Here is a 16,124-nt window from a genome sequence, read left to right on the forward strand (position 1 = left end):
TGTGGCCTCACCAGAGCCAAATAAAGAGGAATAATCACTTCTCTGGATCTGTGGCAATGCTCCTCCTAATGCAACCCAATATGCCATTAGCCTTCTTGGCTACAAGGGCACATTGTTGACTCATATCCAGCTTCTCATCCACTGTAACCCCCAGGTCCTTTTCTGCAGAACTGCTACTTAGCCCTTCGGTCCCCAGCCTGTACCAATGCTTGGGATTCTTCCATCCCAAGTGCAGGACTCTGCACTTGTCCTTGTTGAACCTCATCAGATTTCTTTTGGCCCAACCCTCTAATCTGTCCAGGTCACTCTGGACCCTTTCCCTGCCCTCCAGCGTATTTACCCCTCCCCCTAGCTTAGTGTCATCTGCAAACTTGCCAGGTGTTCGGTATTTTCATCACCTGGCAGGGGGAAAAAATCAGAAAATACCAGATATTTTAGATGTCCAGTATTTTCTGCATTTTTTTACCAGACAGGAGGTGAAAATACCTGGCAACCCTGTCTCTGGCTGCTGGGCACACACCTCCATGGAATGGGCCTGAGCCACGCACCTCAAAGGACAGCAGCTGCAGAAAGCCAGCAGTGCTTTCCCAGTCCCAAATCAGAGTGTTTACAGGCAGTCCCCGGGTTACGTACAAGATAGGGACTGTAGGTTTGTTCTTAAGTTGAATTTGTATGTAAGTCGGAACTGGCTCCAGATTCAGCCGCTGCTGTTGAAACTGATCAGGGGCTGACTACAGGAAGCTGGAGGCAGAATTGCTCTGCCCCCAGCTTCCTGGAATCAGCCACTGATCAGTTTCAGCAGCAGCGGCTGAATCTCGAGCCTGGGACAGAACTGCTGGGGGGGAGGGGGGGGGCGCACTAGCTGTGGCAAAGCCTCAGAGGAGCTGGACTCCGCCGCCGCTGCGGCTTTGCTCCGGGTGTCCCTGGTCTGCTGGAGACAGTCCCCAGCAGACCAGAGGCACCGGGAGCAAAGCGGCAGCGGCGGCGGGGTGCAGCGCCTCTGAGGCTTTGCTCTGGCCGCTGCAGCTTTGCTCCTGGTGTCCCTGGTCTGCTGGAGACGGGCGGTCCCACTGCCTGCGAGTTCCGGGGTGAGAAAGTCCCATTCATAAGTGCGGATCCGACATAAGTCGGATCCGCGTAACTCGGGGACTGCCTGTATACTGGGTGAGCAGACTGCTGATGGGGGGCAACTGCCCCAGGGCCCAGTCATTCAAAAGGGGCTGGGCTCCCTGCTGCCCCTGCTGCTACTGTGGCAGTGTTAGTTGCCAGAGCCAATACTAGGGGGCTGTGTCTACACTGGGCCACTTATTCTGGAAAAGCAGACGCTTTTCCGGAATAACTTGCCAGCTGTCTACACTGGCCGCTTGCTTTTCTGGAGAAGCAATGACAATCTACTGTAAAATTGTCAGTGTTTTTCCGGAAAAACTATGCTGCCCCTGTTCAGGCAAAAGTCCTTTTCCGGAAAAACAGTTCCGGAAAAGGGCCAGTGTAGACAGCACAGTAGTCTTTTCCGCAAAAAAGCCCCGATCGCGAAAATGACAATCGGGGCTCTTTTCCGGAAAAGTGCGTCTACATTGGCCATGGATGCTTTTCCGGAAAAAGTGCTTTTCCGGAAAAGCATCCTGCCAATGTAGACGCTCTTTTTCCGGAAATACTTATAACAGAAAACTGTTCCATTTTAAGCATTTCTGGAAAAGGGTGCCAGTGTAGACGTATCTGGGATGTTAAATCTCGGTTAATTGATTAACCTCATGAATTCGTATCAGCTACTCGACTATTCTATAGTGGCTGGGGGCGGGACCAGCATCCAGTGCACTCCTGCCTCACTTCTGAGGAGCCCCCTGTCACTCTGTGCTACTGCGTCTGTATCAGAGCCAGGGTGTCAAGTGGGAGCTGGTCCATGAAGGGAGCCAGTTTAAAAAAACAGCTCCCCTTGTGGCCTGCCTGCCTGTTGCCCCGTGCTGCTGCCCCTGTCCAGAGGAGGTCTGAACTCTTGGTCCTGGCACAAGTCAGGACTGAGCTGGGCTGCCTGCCTGCCTGGCTCCCAATAACCTTTAAATGCAGAGCCGCAGTGGGGGAGGTCCTGGACCCATCACAAGCCAGGACTGAGCCAGGCTGCTGGCCAGCCTGCTAAAAAATTTACAGGTGGGGGGAGGGAGGAAATGTGTGTAGTCTCTAGCATTAACCTATAAGCTTTTGATTGTCAGTTAATGGACTACAGTATGACATCCCTAGCTAATACTGCTCTGCTCACTGCCAGAGCTCTGGAAGTCGTCGCCAGAGCCCTGTGCAGCATGCTGAGAGCAGCCTGAGGGAGGCTAGCTCTAGCCCTGCCCCTTCTGCCTGAAGCCCCGCCCCTTCAGGGGTGCAGAGCCACTCTTCCAGCTTTGCCCAGGCTGCTGAGCCTGTCAGCACCCCTGAGGTGATCTAAACAATGGCTCTGTGGGCAGCCATTCCTCGGGGGCTGCTATGCCTGCCTAGGCCTAACCACTCTGGGCTGTGAGGGCCATGCTGCAAGTGAGCAGGAGCGGTGGTGTGCACTGCTCCAGCGTTGGTCGCTGCATCTCAGTGGGTGGAAGGGAGAAGCTCTACCCACCATGCACCCTGCCCACATGGGTGCTCTGTGGGGCACAAGGCATTGGCAGCAGAGCTGGCATGTTCCTTCCCTGCACTCTCTGGCAGACATTCGCCCAGTGCAAGTGACCTGCCCAAGGCCTTGACCCCTTTGGGTCTCAGGGTTGCCAGCCCTCCAGGTGTGTCCTGGAGTCCCCAGGAATTAAAGATTAATCTGCAATGAAAGATGATGTCATGGGAAGAAACCTCTGGGAATCCATCCCAGCACAGTCGGCAGCTCTACAAAGTTGTGTCCCATTGACACTTTCAAAGTAGGATTTAGGTCAATGGTGCCCATCCTCTCTCACTCGCTGGTACCAGCAATGGGATGTGTCCATGCTTCCCTGGGCAGGTGCTGAGATACAGCCAGCCTGGGGGCTGTGATCGGAGGGGCAGGGCCAAGAACTGGCAGTTGAGCCACAGAGCTGATGGGAGAGTGTTCTGGGTGCCCCCTCCACATGTTCCTCCACACACTCATAGGAGGGTGTGCCCCTCAGGTTGGGGATGATTCTTTTAAGTGCTTGTTCTGACCCTCTGCACAGGGGGCCCAATATTGGATGCATCAGATCAGTAATTGTCAGCATGTCTCTCGCACCACTGACTCTACCGCTGTACTCAGCAGGCGGAAAGCAAGCCCCAGACCAGCAGCACCATGACCTGCTCCTACAGTGCAGGGCTCTTCCCATGTGGAAGCTGCCAGCCATGGGGTGCTAGCACTAAATCTAACACAGGGACCAAAGCCTTCTGGGCTTCTGCACTGGCCACTGGTGACGCTTCTCCCTCCATCCTAGATACCACCTGCCCAGCCAAGAATTACTTTGACTTCTGTGGCCCTGCCTGCCCTGCCACTTGTGCCAACCTCAGTGCTCCCCTGCTCTGCACAAAGCCCTGTGTGGCAGGATGCTTCTGCCGGGAAGGGTATGTTCTGGATGAGGAACGCTGCGTGCCTGTGAGTCAGTGCGGCTGCACGCTGGAGGGGCGGTATCACCAGCTGGGAGAGGAGGTGACCCTGACAGACACCTGCAGCAGGAAATGCAGCTGCCGCCAGCCAGCCCAGCCCATGCAGTGCCAGGATCATGCCTGCGGGGCTCTGGAGACGTGCAGAGTTGTGGATGGCGTCCGAGGCTGCTCCCCTGTGACATTCGGCACCTGCAGGGTGTTCGGCCACATCCACTACACCACGTTCGACGGAGTCATGTTTGATTACCAAGGAGCCTGCAAATATACCCTGAGCAAGTTCTGTGGGCCCCCCGGGAGCCTCCCGGACTTCACCGTCAGAGCAGAGAATGAGCACAGGGGATCCGTCGCGGTGTCCCGGACGCGCCTGGTGGAGCTGGATGTCTACGGGGAGCGTGTCACTATAGCCACAGGACAGTATGGCCAGGTGCAGGTGAGAGCATTTCCCAGATTTGCAGCAATGTATCTCCTCTGTGCTGAACAGAGATGGGGAGGAAAAATAGTTCCAGGGAACTCACGACAGGAAGAAGCCTGAAATATGCTCCTCTTCCATTTAAATGGTGAAGAACCTGTTGCCAAGGTAAGTCAGAGACTGGGGCTTGCTGTAAACATTGTCTTCGGAGCCTCACTTGGAAGGACCAACTGCCCAAGCTGGCCACATCTGCAGTTTGCAAAGAGGATGGAAAATGGCAGAAAATTAAACACCCTAAACTTACAGACCAACCCTAGGGCACAGATGTGATGTGATGTGAAATAGCTAGGGCTGGGGGCTGCCTGTGGGCATGACACTGAATGCATCAGGCTTGGGGAGAGTGGATTAATGCACACATTTGTCTCGCTTTTCCCCCAGGTGAATGGATCCCTGGTCAATCTGCCTCTGGTCCTCGCATCAGGTAAACTCTATGCCTATTTCAGTGGCTCGGCCGCTGTGCTCCAGACAGATTTTGGCCTCTCCGTATCCTATGACTGGTCCCACTCCGTGTCGGTTTCTGTTTCTGAGATCTACTTTGGGTCACTGTGTGGACTTGGTGGGGATTTCAACAGAAACCGAAGTGATGATTTCCAGACCCCACACGGCTCTCTGGTTGCTGATGCTGTCACCTTTGGCAACAGCTGGCGGGATGCCGATTCCCCTTTTCACTGCACGGCCGTCGGGCTCCCAACCTCATGTGACCAGGTCGAACTCGCCCAGTACAGATCGCAGAGCTACTGCGGGATCATCACAGACCCTGCTGGGCCTTTTCAAGGGTGTGACACGCCGGCTGATGCTCAGGCCCACTTGGAGAGCTGCGTGCGGGATGTGTGTGCCACTCGGGGCAGCCGCCAGACCCTGTGCCAAGTGCTCCGCAGTTATGCCCAGCAGTGCCAAAGTGGTAGCATTGCCGTTGAGCCTTGGAGACAGCGGGCTGCGTGCGGTAAGCAGGAGATTCCAAATACTGGGAAAGTCTTTGTTGGCTGCACCACCCAGATCTCTCTCCTTGACGTGCCCACTCCAACCCTGCACTGGGCTGAAGTGGCCATCACTGTTCTTATCTCCTCCATTTTTATTCCTGCCTGGGAGGATTCCTTGCACCGTCCCTTCTGTATTTCTAACCATGGTTCTTCATGTCCCTTTCAGAGTTAATCTGCCCCCCCAACAGCCACTATGAGCTCTGTGGACCTTCCTGCCCGGCCTCTTGTGCCCACCCAGCTGTGCCCTCCCGCTGCCGGACTGCATGCCAAGAAGGGTGCCAGTGTGACCCTGGCTTTGTGCTGAGTGGCACTGACTGCGTGCCTCGGGAGCAGTGCGGCTGCACCCACAATGGCAGATATCACCTGGCGGGGGAAAGCTTCTGGGAAGGAGAAAATTGCCAGAGATTGTGCAGGTGCAATGGCTCCTCCCACGCTGTCCAGTGCTCCAGCGCTGCCTGTGCTCCCGGGGAATCCTGTGGCACTCGCCAGGGGGTTTATGGCTGCCACGAGCAAACCAACGGCATCTGCTGGGTGTCTGGGCTGCCCCACTACACTACGTTTGACGGCAAGCGCTACGACTTCCAGGGCACCTGCAGATATGTCTTTGCTGAACTGTGTGCGGCATCAAAGTCCTTGCCCTTCTTCAGAGTGGAAGTGAAGAATGAAAACCTGCCCCATGTCCCTGTGGCTGTGACGTCGGAGGTGTTTGTCCTTGTGAGCGGAGTTGAGATCCACCTGCAGAGGGGTCAGCACGGGACAGTCCAGGTGATTCCCTGGGGCTAGTGAACTCTGGGAATCACTATCTGAGGGAATATAACCAGCACTCAGAACTGCCTGAAACACTCAGTCTGTGTCTACATTTCATGCTTCTTGCACAAGAACAGCCATTCTTGCACAAAATTTTGCTGGCTGTCTACACGGCACGCGTGTTCTTGAGCAAGTAAATTTACAGTACAGCGTCGGAAAACAGGGCTTCTTCCAGAAGAGTTATTCCTCTCCCCACGAGGAATAAGCCCTCTTGCGCAAGAACTCTTCCACAGGAAGGCAGTGTAGACAAGCTACTTGAATTTCCTGTGCAAACCCCTATGGTTAAAATGCCCATCAGAGCTTTCTTGCAGAAGAGAGCGTCCGCACTGCCATGGTTTGCAAAAGCACCTCTTCCACAAAAGCACATGGCAGTGTGGACGCACTCTTGTGGAAGACCTTTTGCACAAGAACTCGTGCACAAAACAGTTTTTGCTCAAAAAGCCTGCAGTGTAGACGTAGCCTCAGAGTTCAGGCCGTGACCAAGCTAGCAAGCACACAGAAGCAGAGCTTTGCTGATGCAGCTGCTCTGTGCCGACAGGAGTGCTCTCCATGGAACGCTATGGAAATAGTTAAAGCATCCCCAAGAGGTGGTGATAACTTTGTGGGCATGAGAAGCTCTCCCACCGACAGGCTGCCGTGCAACCAGCCTGTCAGTCTAACTTACCTCATCAGAGAGGAATTTTTGTTGCACCCTTGAGTGTGAGCAATTTTTCCAACATCCGCGGTAGTGCAGACATAGCCTCAGTCCAGTATTCCACACCTTGCTCTGCCCACAGGGGCCCACTGGGCAAGATTTGAGCTGAAATAGTTGTTACTCAATCAAGAGGAATGAAACCCCTAGGAATGTCCCTTTTATAAACAATCCTTTCAGCCTAGATTTGAGCACAGGGAGTGCCAAGGCAGCTGAAGGTAGAAGTGACATTGACCTGGCCACTAGCCACCCCTGAGAATTGTCTGGGATGGGAGTGATGAAATCAGCTCTTTAGGAGTCTGACTTAGAGGCTTCAGAAAGGGCAGCTCCCCCCAGGTGGCCCCGTTTCTGCCCTTTGAGCCACGCCCCAAGCCAAGGAGAGTTGTATTGTGCATGGCTCTGAGCTCTAGGGGGTTCAGAGTGCAGAAGCTAAGCCACTGCACATCGGTCAAGGTGCATGTGCCTGCTACGGCGAAATGGATGGATTGTACAGTGTCTTCAGGCAACATCAGACAGCCGAGCTCAGGAGGGAGATGAAAGAGGCCAATGCTCAGCTTGACTCACTGCACACTGGTGTATGAATGACTCTCCTGCACGCACACACCCTCCCCGCCCCCGCGGCACACAAAGGTCAGCACACTATGGGAGAGGATGGCCACGTGTGGATACTCAGGGTAGACCATGAACTGATGGGAAGTAGTGCTGAACAGCGGTATCAACAGGCATATGCCCGAGGGAGTGTTGTTTGCTTTGAGCAGACATCCTGAAGCTTAGTGCTTCCTGACACGTCGGTGCCTCACTGTGCACCTTCCTTCCCCTCACTGCTTTTGTGCAATAGATGGAAATTAAAAAGGAAAGGGGAATGGCTTTGCAATTTGTACTGCTTTGGTGTAGGAACCAGATGCCATCCAAGCTTCATTCTCCTGCCTACACCTCGCCCCACCCCTTCAGCGGCTCTAGAATTGGTTCTGGGGTTAGCCAGTTTAAATGGCTAATGCAACCATCGTCAGCTATAGGGACAGGAAAGTTTATTAGCTCACTGCTGATCAGACTACAGTGAGATCACCCATGAAAGACTGTCCCCATACCTCTCCCCTATTGTTTTACAGTGTGTGAGGTAACATCCCCAGATTAACCCTTTCATGCTGTTCCTCCCCCCCCCCCCCCCATCAGATTGCTGGAGTGACTGTGACTCTCCCAGTGAATGCTAAAGCACTCGGAGTTGCCATTTATCAGCATGGGCTGTATACCGTACTGCAGACTCCCTTTGGGCTGAGCGTGAGCTACGACCTGGCCCACAGCCTCTTTGTCAGCCTGCCCCCAGAGTACCGAGGCCAGACCTGCGGCCTGTGTGGGAACTTCAATGGGGCCGCTCAGGACGACTTTGTGACCCATAACGGCTCCCTAGGGAAGGACGCCTTCCACTTCGCTGCAGACTGGAAGTCGGAGGCTGTCCCTGGCTGTGACGATGGCTGCCACGATTCCTGCCCTGTGTGTGAAGATGAGGAGAGTCTGGTGCAGTCCAAGTCCCAGTGCTGGGTGATCCAGGATCCTGACGGGCCGTTCTCCTCCTGCCACTCCCAGGTTGAGCCAGGCCCCTATCTGTCTGATTGCATCTTTGACCTGTGTGTGTCAGGAGGGGCTGGCAGTGCCCTGTGCGAGTCCATTCAGACATACGCAGCCGCCTGCCAGAGAGCCAACATCACCATCTCCCCTTGGAGGAGCGAGGCTTTCTGTGGTAAGCAGGGCCCAGGTTTGCATTTTACTTTTTACATTGAAAATGTCTCTGTTGTGTCTTGTTGCTGTGAATAATGTCTGATGCCACCACCTGTGGGGCCTAAGAACATGCAGTTGAAATGCTTGTTCCTCAAACCTCTGATCCAAGCCAAACCCTGAGCGAGCTTGAGCAAACTTGGGTCAGTTTCACTTGCCTGCTGCCAGCAAGAAATGGCACCAAAGCATTTGCCAGGGGAGGAGAAGAAGAAGGTGCCTCCCTCTCCCAGCATCCTAGGAGCTCAGAGTTGAGAGAGAGAAGGGAAGATGAAGCGAGAGCCCACGCCCCTTCTCCTTTCCAGCATTCTGCAAGGGAGGCTGACTCTGTATCGCTAACCCTGTCAGCAGTGGCTGCCAAAGACGGAGCCTACAAACAGTGCCCTGGAAGGAATCCCTGTCCTTTCCCACAGGTGGGGGCTGGTTTCCCACCGGTGTTGCCCTGGCATCTTACAGTGGTGAGTGGGTGAAGAATGCGATTCTTCTTTTGTACTGACCGGCTGGTTTATCTCCCTGGCTGATGGGCATCTGGCAAAGCTCTCCTGCACTGCTCTAGTGGCTTTGCTCATTGGTTTCATCTCCTGGGAACATTCTGAACTGGGCAAGGCTGCCAAGGCCCTTGATTGCCTAGTGTGAGTTTTGCGCTCCCCTGCTGGTGCCTCGTCATATCTTGTTCTGGAAATTCCAAACACCTCTCTCCATTATAAACACTGGGTCTTTTCTCTGTCTGCTCCTTTTTCTTTGCCAGACCCAGGATGCCAAGTAAACAGTCACTACAAGTTCTGCGAGCCCCCTTGCCAGGACTCCTGTGTACAAAGTGTGAGTCAGGGGCACTGCAGCCCTCTGTGCACAGAAGGCTGTTTCTGTAAGGACGGGTACCGGCGCAGCGCAGCCAGCTGCGTCCCAGAGAAGCAGTGTGGCTGTGTGCACAACGGATGGCACTACCCGGTGAGTTTCCTGGCCCAGTGCACTGAGCAGGCCTTTTGGTAGAACAGGGGCTTCCATCAGAAAATGAAGTTTCACCTTTGTTTTTTTCAAAATCAAAATGTTTTGTGTGAACAAGTCAGTTCCAGCATTGGTTACTTCATGGCTTGGCTCATTGCATTTTGACATACGTTAAACTATTTATTTGAATGCCATCATGCTCTTTTTAGTTTGGAAAAGAGAAGACTGAGAGGGGACATGAGAGCCGTTTCAAGTCTAAGTCATGGGAGGAGGTGGAATTGTTGTCCTTGGCCTCTGAGGATAGGAAAAGCAGCAATGGAGTTAAACTGCAGCAAGGGAGGTTTAGGTTGGTGTCAAGGGGTGTCCTAGTGCCCGGGGCACCTCGTGCCAATCCTCCCACAATGCAGTCCCAACTGTTAGGGCTGGTTCAGCCTCCTGGGCCTAGTCCCAAAGTTTCGTCCCCCCCACCCCTGCATTAGGATAAAGGCAGCCTCTCTGGCCTACTCCCAAACACACTTCCCCTCCCTCAGGGTATGGACCACCTTGCAGGCCTGGGAATGGAGCTGTGGGTGGTAGGGGGATCCGGGCCCTCCCACTCCACCAGGGCCTAGACCAGGACCCTGTTGGCAGTGAGGGCACATGCTGCCCGCTCAGCGGGGGTTCTGGCTGAAGCGTGCTGAGCTCCTGGAGGGAGGCCAATGACCCTGAGTCACTTCCTACCGTTCCCCATGCACACCATGTTCCTCGGAGTGTGGCTCAGCAAGCTGGTGCCTCCCAGGCGGCTTCCTGGTGGCTGCTAGGGTTGCCAGATGGTTTAACCAGAAATACTGACCCCCCCCCCCACACACACACACACACCCCACAAAAAAAATACCGGGGAAAAAATTCTGTTGAGAAAAAAAAAGGACCCTCAAGTTGTTAAGCAAAAAAAATAATTAAACAGTGTGGGCCCCTTTAAGAAATACCTTTGAGCCTTTTTTGGCCCTAACAGGCTGCTGGTGGCCGTCTGCCATCTTGTCTCCCTACTCTGGGCTGTACAGCTCCCCTGCAGAACCAGGTAAGCACCCAGGATTTTTGCCTCCTGGCCGGGAAAAAATCAGAAAATACCAGACATTTTAGGTGTCCGCTATTTTCTGAAATTTTTTACCGGACAGGAGGCAAAAATACCAGACTGTCCAGGTCAATACCGAACTGTCTGGGTCAATACCGGACACCTGGGAACCCTAGTGGCTGCTGCTGCTCCTGGGGCGGCTGTGGCTGCAACTGCTCACGTGCTTGGTCCTGAGCTCTCCCTCCCCCCACCCGCCCTCCTCCCTCATCTTAACTGACCCGAGTAGCTCTCTTTTATCCTGGAGCAGCTGGATCATGCCCAGTACACTAAAGGGGATGTGGCCTCCCCAGCCCTCCGGGTTGGGTTAACCCCCTCCTGCACAGTGTGGCTCCCCCCGAAACACCCCGTCGCAGTTGGACATGAGGAAAAACATCCTGCCTGTCAGGGTGGTTACACTGGAATAAATTGCCTAGGGGGCTTGTGGTATCTCCATCTCTGAAGATACTGAAGAGCAGGTTAGACAGACACCTATAGACTGTGTTTGGTCCTGCCATGAGGGCAGGGGGCTGGACTTGATGACCTCTCGATGTCCCTTCCAGTCCTAGTGTTCTGTGATTCTATGATTCTATAATGTGACACAAACGTTGTATTAAATATATTACGATGTTTAGATACGATCTACACAAAATGGTTTTACCTCAGTGAAACAAAACGTTTTGGCATAAACCTGAACCAAGTTTAGCAGTGGCTCCAAGTCCATTTTTCTGGAATTTTCATTCTGTGCGGGTATGTCTACAGCCGTTATTTCGAATTAACTTTAATAGCATCTATACATGCTTTTCCTCATTGTCTCCACTTAATTCAAATTTGGTAAACCTCATTCTACGAGGACTAATGCCAAATTCTAAATAGCTGTTTTGAATTAAGTGCTGTGTAGACACTTAATTCGAAATAGGGGGCCTCCAGCCCTTCCCAAGGAGCCCTGGTGGCCACTCTGGGCACAACCAGGAAAACTTACTCTCCTCTCCCCCAGCCCTGGAGCCATTAAAGGGGTAGACCCTGGCCACAGTGCCTGTGCCAGCTCCAAGCCTGCCAGCACAGAGCCAGCAGCAGCCACCGGGGCCCCTGACCCAGTGGCCCCAAAACATGAGCCAGTCAGCTACTGGCAGCCAGCCCTCCACCACTCCCTAGGAGTAGTCTTCCAGCTCTCAGGAGCCTGATGGGCTGGAGACAGCGGGAACCTTCCTGGTCCAGGCTGGAGATCATGGACCTTATTCAGGTTTGGGGGGGATGCCCCCAACATCCATGATCTCTGCACTAGATGGAGTAATGTGGCTGTCTATGGCAGGATAGCTGCCAGTCTGGCCATCAAAGGCCACATGTGAACCCAGGAGCAGGTTTGCATGAAAATCAAGTTGGTCCGGTGAGACCCCCAACCCTGGGCCTTGAGCTTCCCCTTCCCCTTGCTTCCCCCTTCCAGCTCCCTCCTCCCAGGTTTCCCCCTCTCCTCTCCCACCCTCTCTTCCTGTCTCCCACCTTTTTCCAGTCTCCACACAGGTTCATCCCCCCCCTCCAGTTTTGTTCAAATAAACCCAGTTTCTATTTTTGAACATATGTGTCTTTTGTTTGACATCAGGAAGGGGGGCTAGGGAGGGGTAAGTGGAAGGACGTGATGGAGGAATGGAGCATGAGCCCCCGGCAGGGAGGACTGGGGTCATAGGTGTGCACACGGGGTGTGCTGGGTGTGCCCAGGCACACCATAGTGTCTGAGGCCAGCCAGCAGCTGCTGGAGGAAGAGGGGGATTTGCGATGGAGCACCACAGACCCTCACTTTAAATTCCCCGCAGCCATCTACTGGGCACTGTAGGGCAGAGAGTGTGCATGTGCAGTGTCCTCAAATGCTGCACAACAGCTGAGAGGGGAAATGCCGGGAACTTTAAAACCCAGCAGCCCAGCTCCAAAAGCAGCTGGGGCCCGACTACAGACGGCGGCACAAGCCATTTTTGCGGCCTGGGCCCTGCCCTACAGCACCGCGTGGTGCCCTGGGGGCGCCCCCGCCTGTCCTGGCAGCACCCAGCCCAGTAGCACCACGTGGCACCCCGGGGGTGCCCCTCCCTGGCCCTGAAGCTTGGGCTGGCTCTCACTCCAGCCCTGCAAGCTGTAAGGCAGAAGCTGAAGGTAAGGAAGTAGGGAGAAATAAGAGGAAGGGTTCAGAGAGAAAGGGGCTTTTGCGGTGGGGGAGGGTGGAGGAGGAATTAAGGGGAAGAGGTGGAAGGGGCTTGTACAGAGGGGGAGGGGAGAGGAGGAAGAAAGAGGAAGGCACCAAAGGGACAGGGTAGAGGAGACACAAATGCTAGGGGCGAAGTGGAGACAATGAGGAAAAGGGCAGAGGGGAGGTGTCAGTGGGAGGGGGGACAGGATGATGCTGGAAGAGGAGAGGGTAAGGGCATTGGGGATTGGAGGGGGAGGTGCTGGGAGAAGGCTTGACAGAAGGTGGGCATGAGGAAGGTGGGGTTGGAGCAAGTCATGTGTGAGGGCACAGAGGGGCATTAGGAGAATGGGGGCAGAGGATGGTGAGGGGGTGGGCATCAGGGAAAAGAGGGCTAAGGGGGCAGGGGCAGTGAGGAAAGGGGGAGGCACCAGGAGGGTGCAGGGGTAAGGGAAGGTGTAGGTGCCAGGGGATTCTGGGAGTGAAGTAGAAGGGCAGACGCCTGCAGGGGAGGGACCAGGAGAGAGGCGAGGGAGGTGTTAGATGACGGGATGAGGAGGGGTAGCTCACATGATCAGAGTGGGGCTAACTAGAGGAGTGGGCACGGGGGGGAGAAGGGCTGGTGGGGGGCAGGTCTCAGAAAGGCTGAAGGCAGTGAGAAGGGCAGGAGTCAGGACAGCAGAGGAAGGTGAGGGGTTGGGGGGGCAGCAGGCACCAGGGGAGCTGATGGAGCAAGGGGAGGAGACATGGCAGCAGAGAGAAAAGGTAAAGGTTTATAAAATATTTATTAATAACTTGGGTGCCACAGTGGCACATCCAAACAAGCCACATGAACTCAGTACTGGTGCACAACACAAAATTCATTCTGCTCATGGGAGGAAACTCTTAGAGGGAACACTTCCTCCAGCCTCCCTGCCCCTGAGTTAATGTCACACACATTGGATTAATGCAATTGCAGGATAGTTGCATGAGGGGGAGTGTTGGTGGGGGCCAAACTAATCCCTATTAGAAGGAGGATGGTGGGAAAAATCCGGGGGGGGGGGTGGTCACATAACACTTTTTACTTTTGGTCATGGGCCCATCTTGCCCGGAGAGGGTTACCTCCAGAGGCGTGGCTAATGGGGGCCAGAGGCGTGGTTAACAGAGGCCAGGGGTGTGGCTAATGGGGGGAGGGTCAAAGTACATTTAAAAAAAATTCTTTGGGTGCACATCCTAATGAAATGTGCTGCGCATGCCTATGACCGTGATGGCTCCTCGGGCTTCTCGGGGTGGATGCTCTCCTGCAGGGCCTCCTGGATCCTGTCAGCCCCCCGACGGCAGCCTGCAGGAAGTGCAGCCAGGCTGATGGCAATGACCCCATGAGACGTAGCGGCATGCCAAGGGGCAGCTCTGGCTCCATCTGGCCAAGTGCTGTGGTGTCCCGAGTGTGGGCACTCAGAACACTCCAAGACAGGACTGCTTTGCTGTCCCTCATTGAGGTAGACAAGCAAGCGGGGAACCCTGAGAACTGTCTGTCTGGGGTGGGGGTAGGGTCCCTTTAAGCACCGAGCTCAGTTAGCCTCAGGGAGCAGCCCCACACACTAAGTCCTAACCTGATGCCCTGCCGGCACTGGTTCCGGCCAGCTTTAACTTCGGTTCATGGTCCGCTCAGTGTGGATGCGCTATTTCGAAATAGCAAAATTTTATTTCGAAATAGGTTTTGTGTGTAGATGTGTTAATTTGAATTAGCTTAATTCGAATTAACTATTTCGAATTAAGTTAACTCGAATGAACGCTGTAGTGTAGACCTACCCTGGGAAATTTCAGCTTTTAGTCCAGTCCTGAAGGAAAATTAAGTTTTGTGTGGAGTAGAAGCCTAGTTTTCTGACTAGCTCCACAACAGCCCTGAGGGAGGTGTCATGTTGACAAGGAAAGATGCTGAGAAACTCTGTGCTTGGTCTAGCATTACTTCACTCACCTCTGGACTGCTTCAGTTTCATCACCAGCTCTTGTAATGAGGGGATACTGTCTGGCCTAAGTGCACCCTTGTAGGCAATGGGGTACTATGTGGCTGTGCTAACTTACCCTTGTACCTGGGCCAATCAACTCCTGTGTACCCTTTGGTGGCATGATTCAATTTTTCTTCTTAGATCATTCCAATACAACTTCCCTTCAGGCTTTTCCTTGACCAAAACCATCCCTGCATAGGCACTAGGCTCCTTAAGGTAAAAAGTAATCACAAATAAAACTCAGAATCCCAAAGAGAGTCCATTGCTAAGCCTGCACAATGCAGGGTCCCCCCCAGCTTCCTGCATAGGCCTTTGGAGCCACTCTCTTGCTTGGTCAGGGGTTCTCCCAGGCTCCTCTGCTCGGCCAACGTCCCTGGTCTCAGGCTCATCCTAGCAGATGCCTTTCCTCATCCTCTGCAGCCTTCCTTGCAGTTCTCCAAGCTTCCCCTTGGCTGCAGACACAGCTGCCCTTTGCAGGTGAGCCACCTTCTGTCACCTGTGCTAGCTAGCACCTGCCCTTAAGGGGTGAGCCACCTGTTACCTGCAGTATCTTTCTGGCCTGGGACCCATTCAATGACTTAGGCTTCAGGATGTTTCTCTTCTTTCCATCCATTCTTCCTTTGACAATTATGCCCTGCTGAACTGTTTCTCTCTGTGACCCCTGCAGATTGGGGACCGGGTCTGGCTCACTGGTTGCCGGGAAAGGTGCATCTGTGACTCCTCTTCCACTTTCCGGTGTGTCCCAGCCAGCTGCAGCCCCGGCCAGCGATGTGCTGTGAAGGATGGGAAGCTGGGCTGTCAGAGCCAGCTGACAACCTGCACTGTGACAGGGGACCCTCACTACTTCACTTTCGATGGGGCTGTGGCACATTTCCAGGGCACGTGCGCCTACGAGATCTCCCACACCTGCAACTCCTCCCTCGACTTCTCCTTCCGCGTGGTGGCTGAGAACAGGCACCGCAGCAATCGCCAGGTCTCCTTCGTGTCCCGGGTGGATGTCTGGCTGAGAAGAAGGGATCTCAATGTTCACATTGTCCTAGGGGACAGCAAGGCCGCCGAGGTGAGCCTGGAGCCTGGATCACTGGGATGGGTTCCCTAGGGAGGGGGTGGAATGTCCATCCCAAGAGGTTTTTAAGTCCTGGCTTGACAAAGCCCTGGCTGGGTTGATTTAGTTGGGGTCGGTCCTGCCTAGAGCAGGGGGCTGGACTTGATGCCTCCTGAGGTCTCTTCCAGCCCTAGGACTCTGACTCCATGACCCCAGCACAGCACCTGCCATTTGCGAGCTGAAACAGTCCTTGGGGTTCTCCTCTTCTCTGGATGAGGCCCCTGTGTCTCATGGTGTCACTGACCTGCCCTTGCTGGGCCTCAGTCCAGAGCCGGCTCTAAGTTTTTTGCTGCCCCAAGCAAAACATTTTTTGGCCGCCCCCGCTCCTTCCTTGGCCCACTGCTGCAGGACAGGCACTGAGGAGGAAAGCGCCCCTTTCACCTTGTGGCTCTTTGACTCCCTCCGGCCAAACCCAGCCTACGTCCTGTCTCCCCTCCATACACATCCCTGTCCACGCACATCCCGACCCCCCCCCCCCACTCACAGAACCCAGTTTATTCAAAGTAGGAATAAGAGATCCTCCGGAAAAGGGCTTT

At 54.3% G+C, this 16,124-nt stretch overlaps 1 protein-coding gene across 1 annotated transcript in view; it reads left to right on the plus strand.

Moving 5' to 3' along the window:
- Window positions 1-11,859, plus strand: part of LOC102446821 (IgGFc-binding protein-like) — a 66,756-nt gene extending 54,897 nt beyond the window's left edge. The window contains exons 17-20 of the mRNA XM_089772726.1: window positions 3,236-4,003; window positions 4,421-4,985; window positions 5,189-5,800; window positions 7,638-11,859. Of these exons, the coding sequence (XP_089628852.1) occupies window positions 3,236-4,003; window positions 4,421-4,985; window positions 5,189-5,800; window positions 7,638-8,332 (2,640 nt within the window). The 3' untranslated portion in view covers window positions 8,333-11,859. The remainder of the gene's footprint in view (window positions 1-3,235; window positions 4,004-4,420; window positions 4,986-5,188; window positions 5,801-7,637) is intronic.
- Window positions 11,860-16,124: the final 4,265 nt, after the last annotated feature.

This window comes from Pelodiscus sinensis, chromosome 22 (genome assembly GCF_052426305.1).
Source record: "Pelodiscus sinensis isolate ZL-2025 chromosome 22, ASM5242630v1, whole genome shotgun sequence".
Classification (NCBI taxonomy): Eukaryota; Metazoa; Chordata; order Testudines; family Trionychidae; genus Pelodiscus; species Pelodiscus sinensis.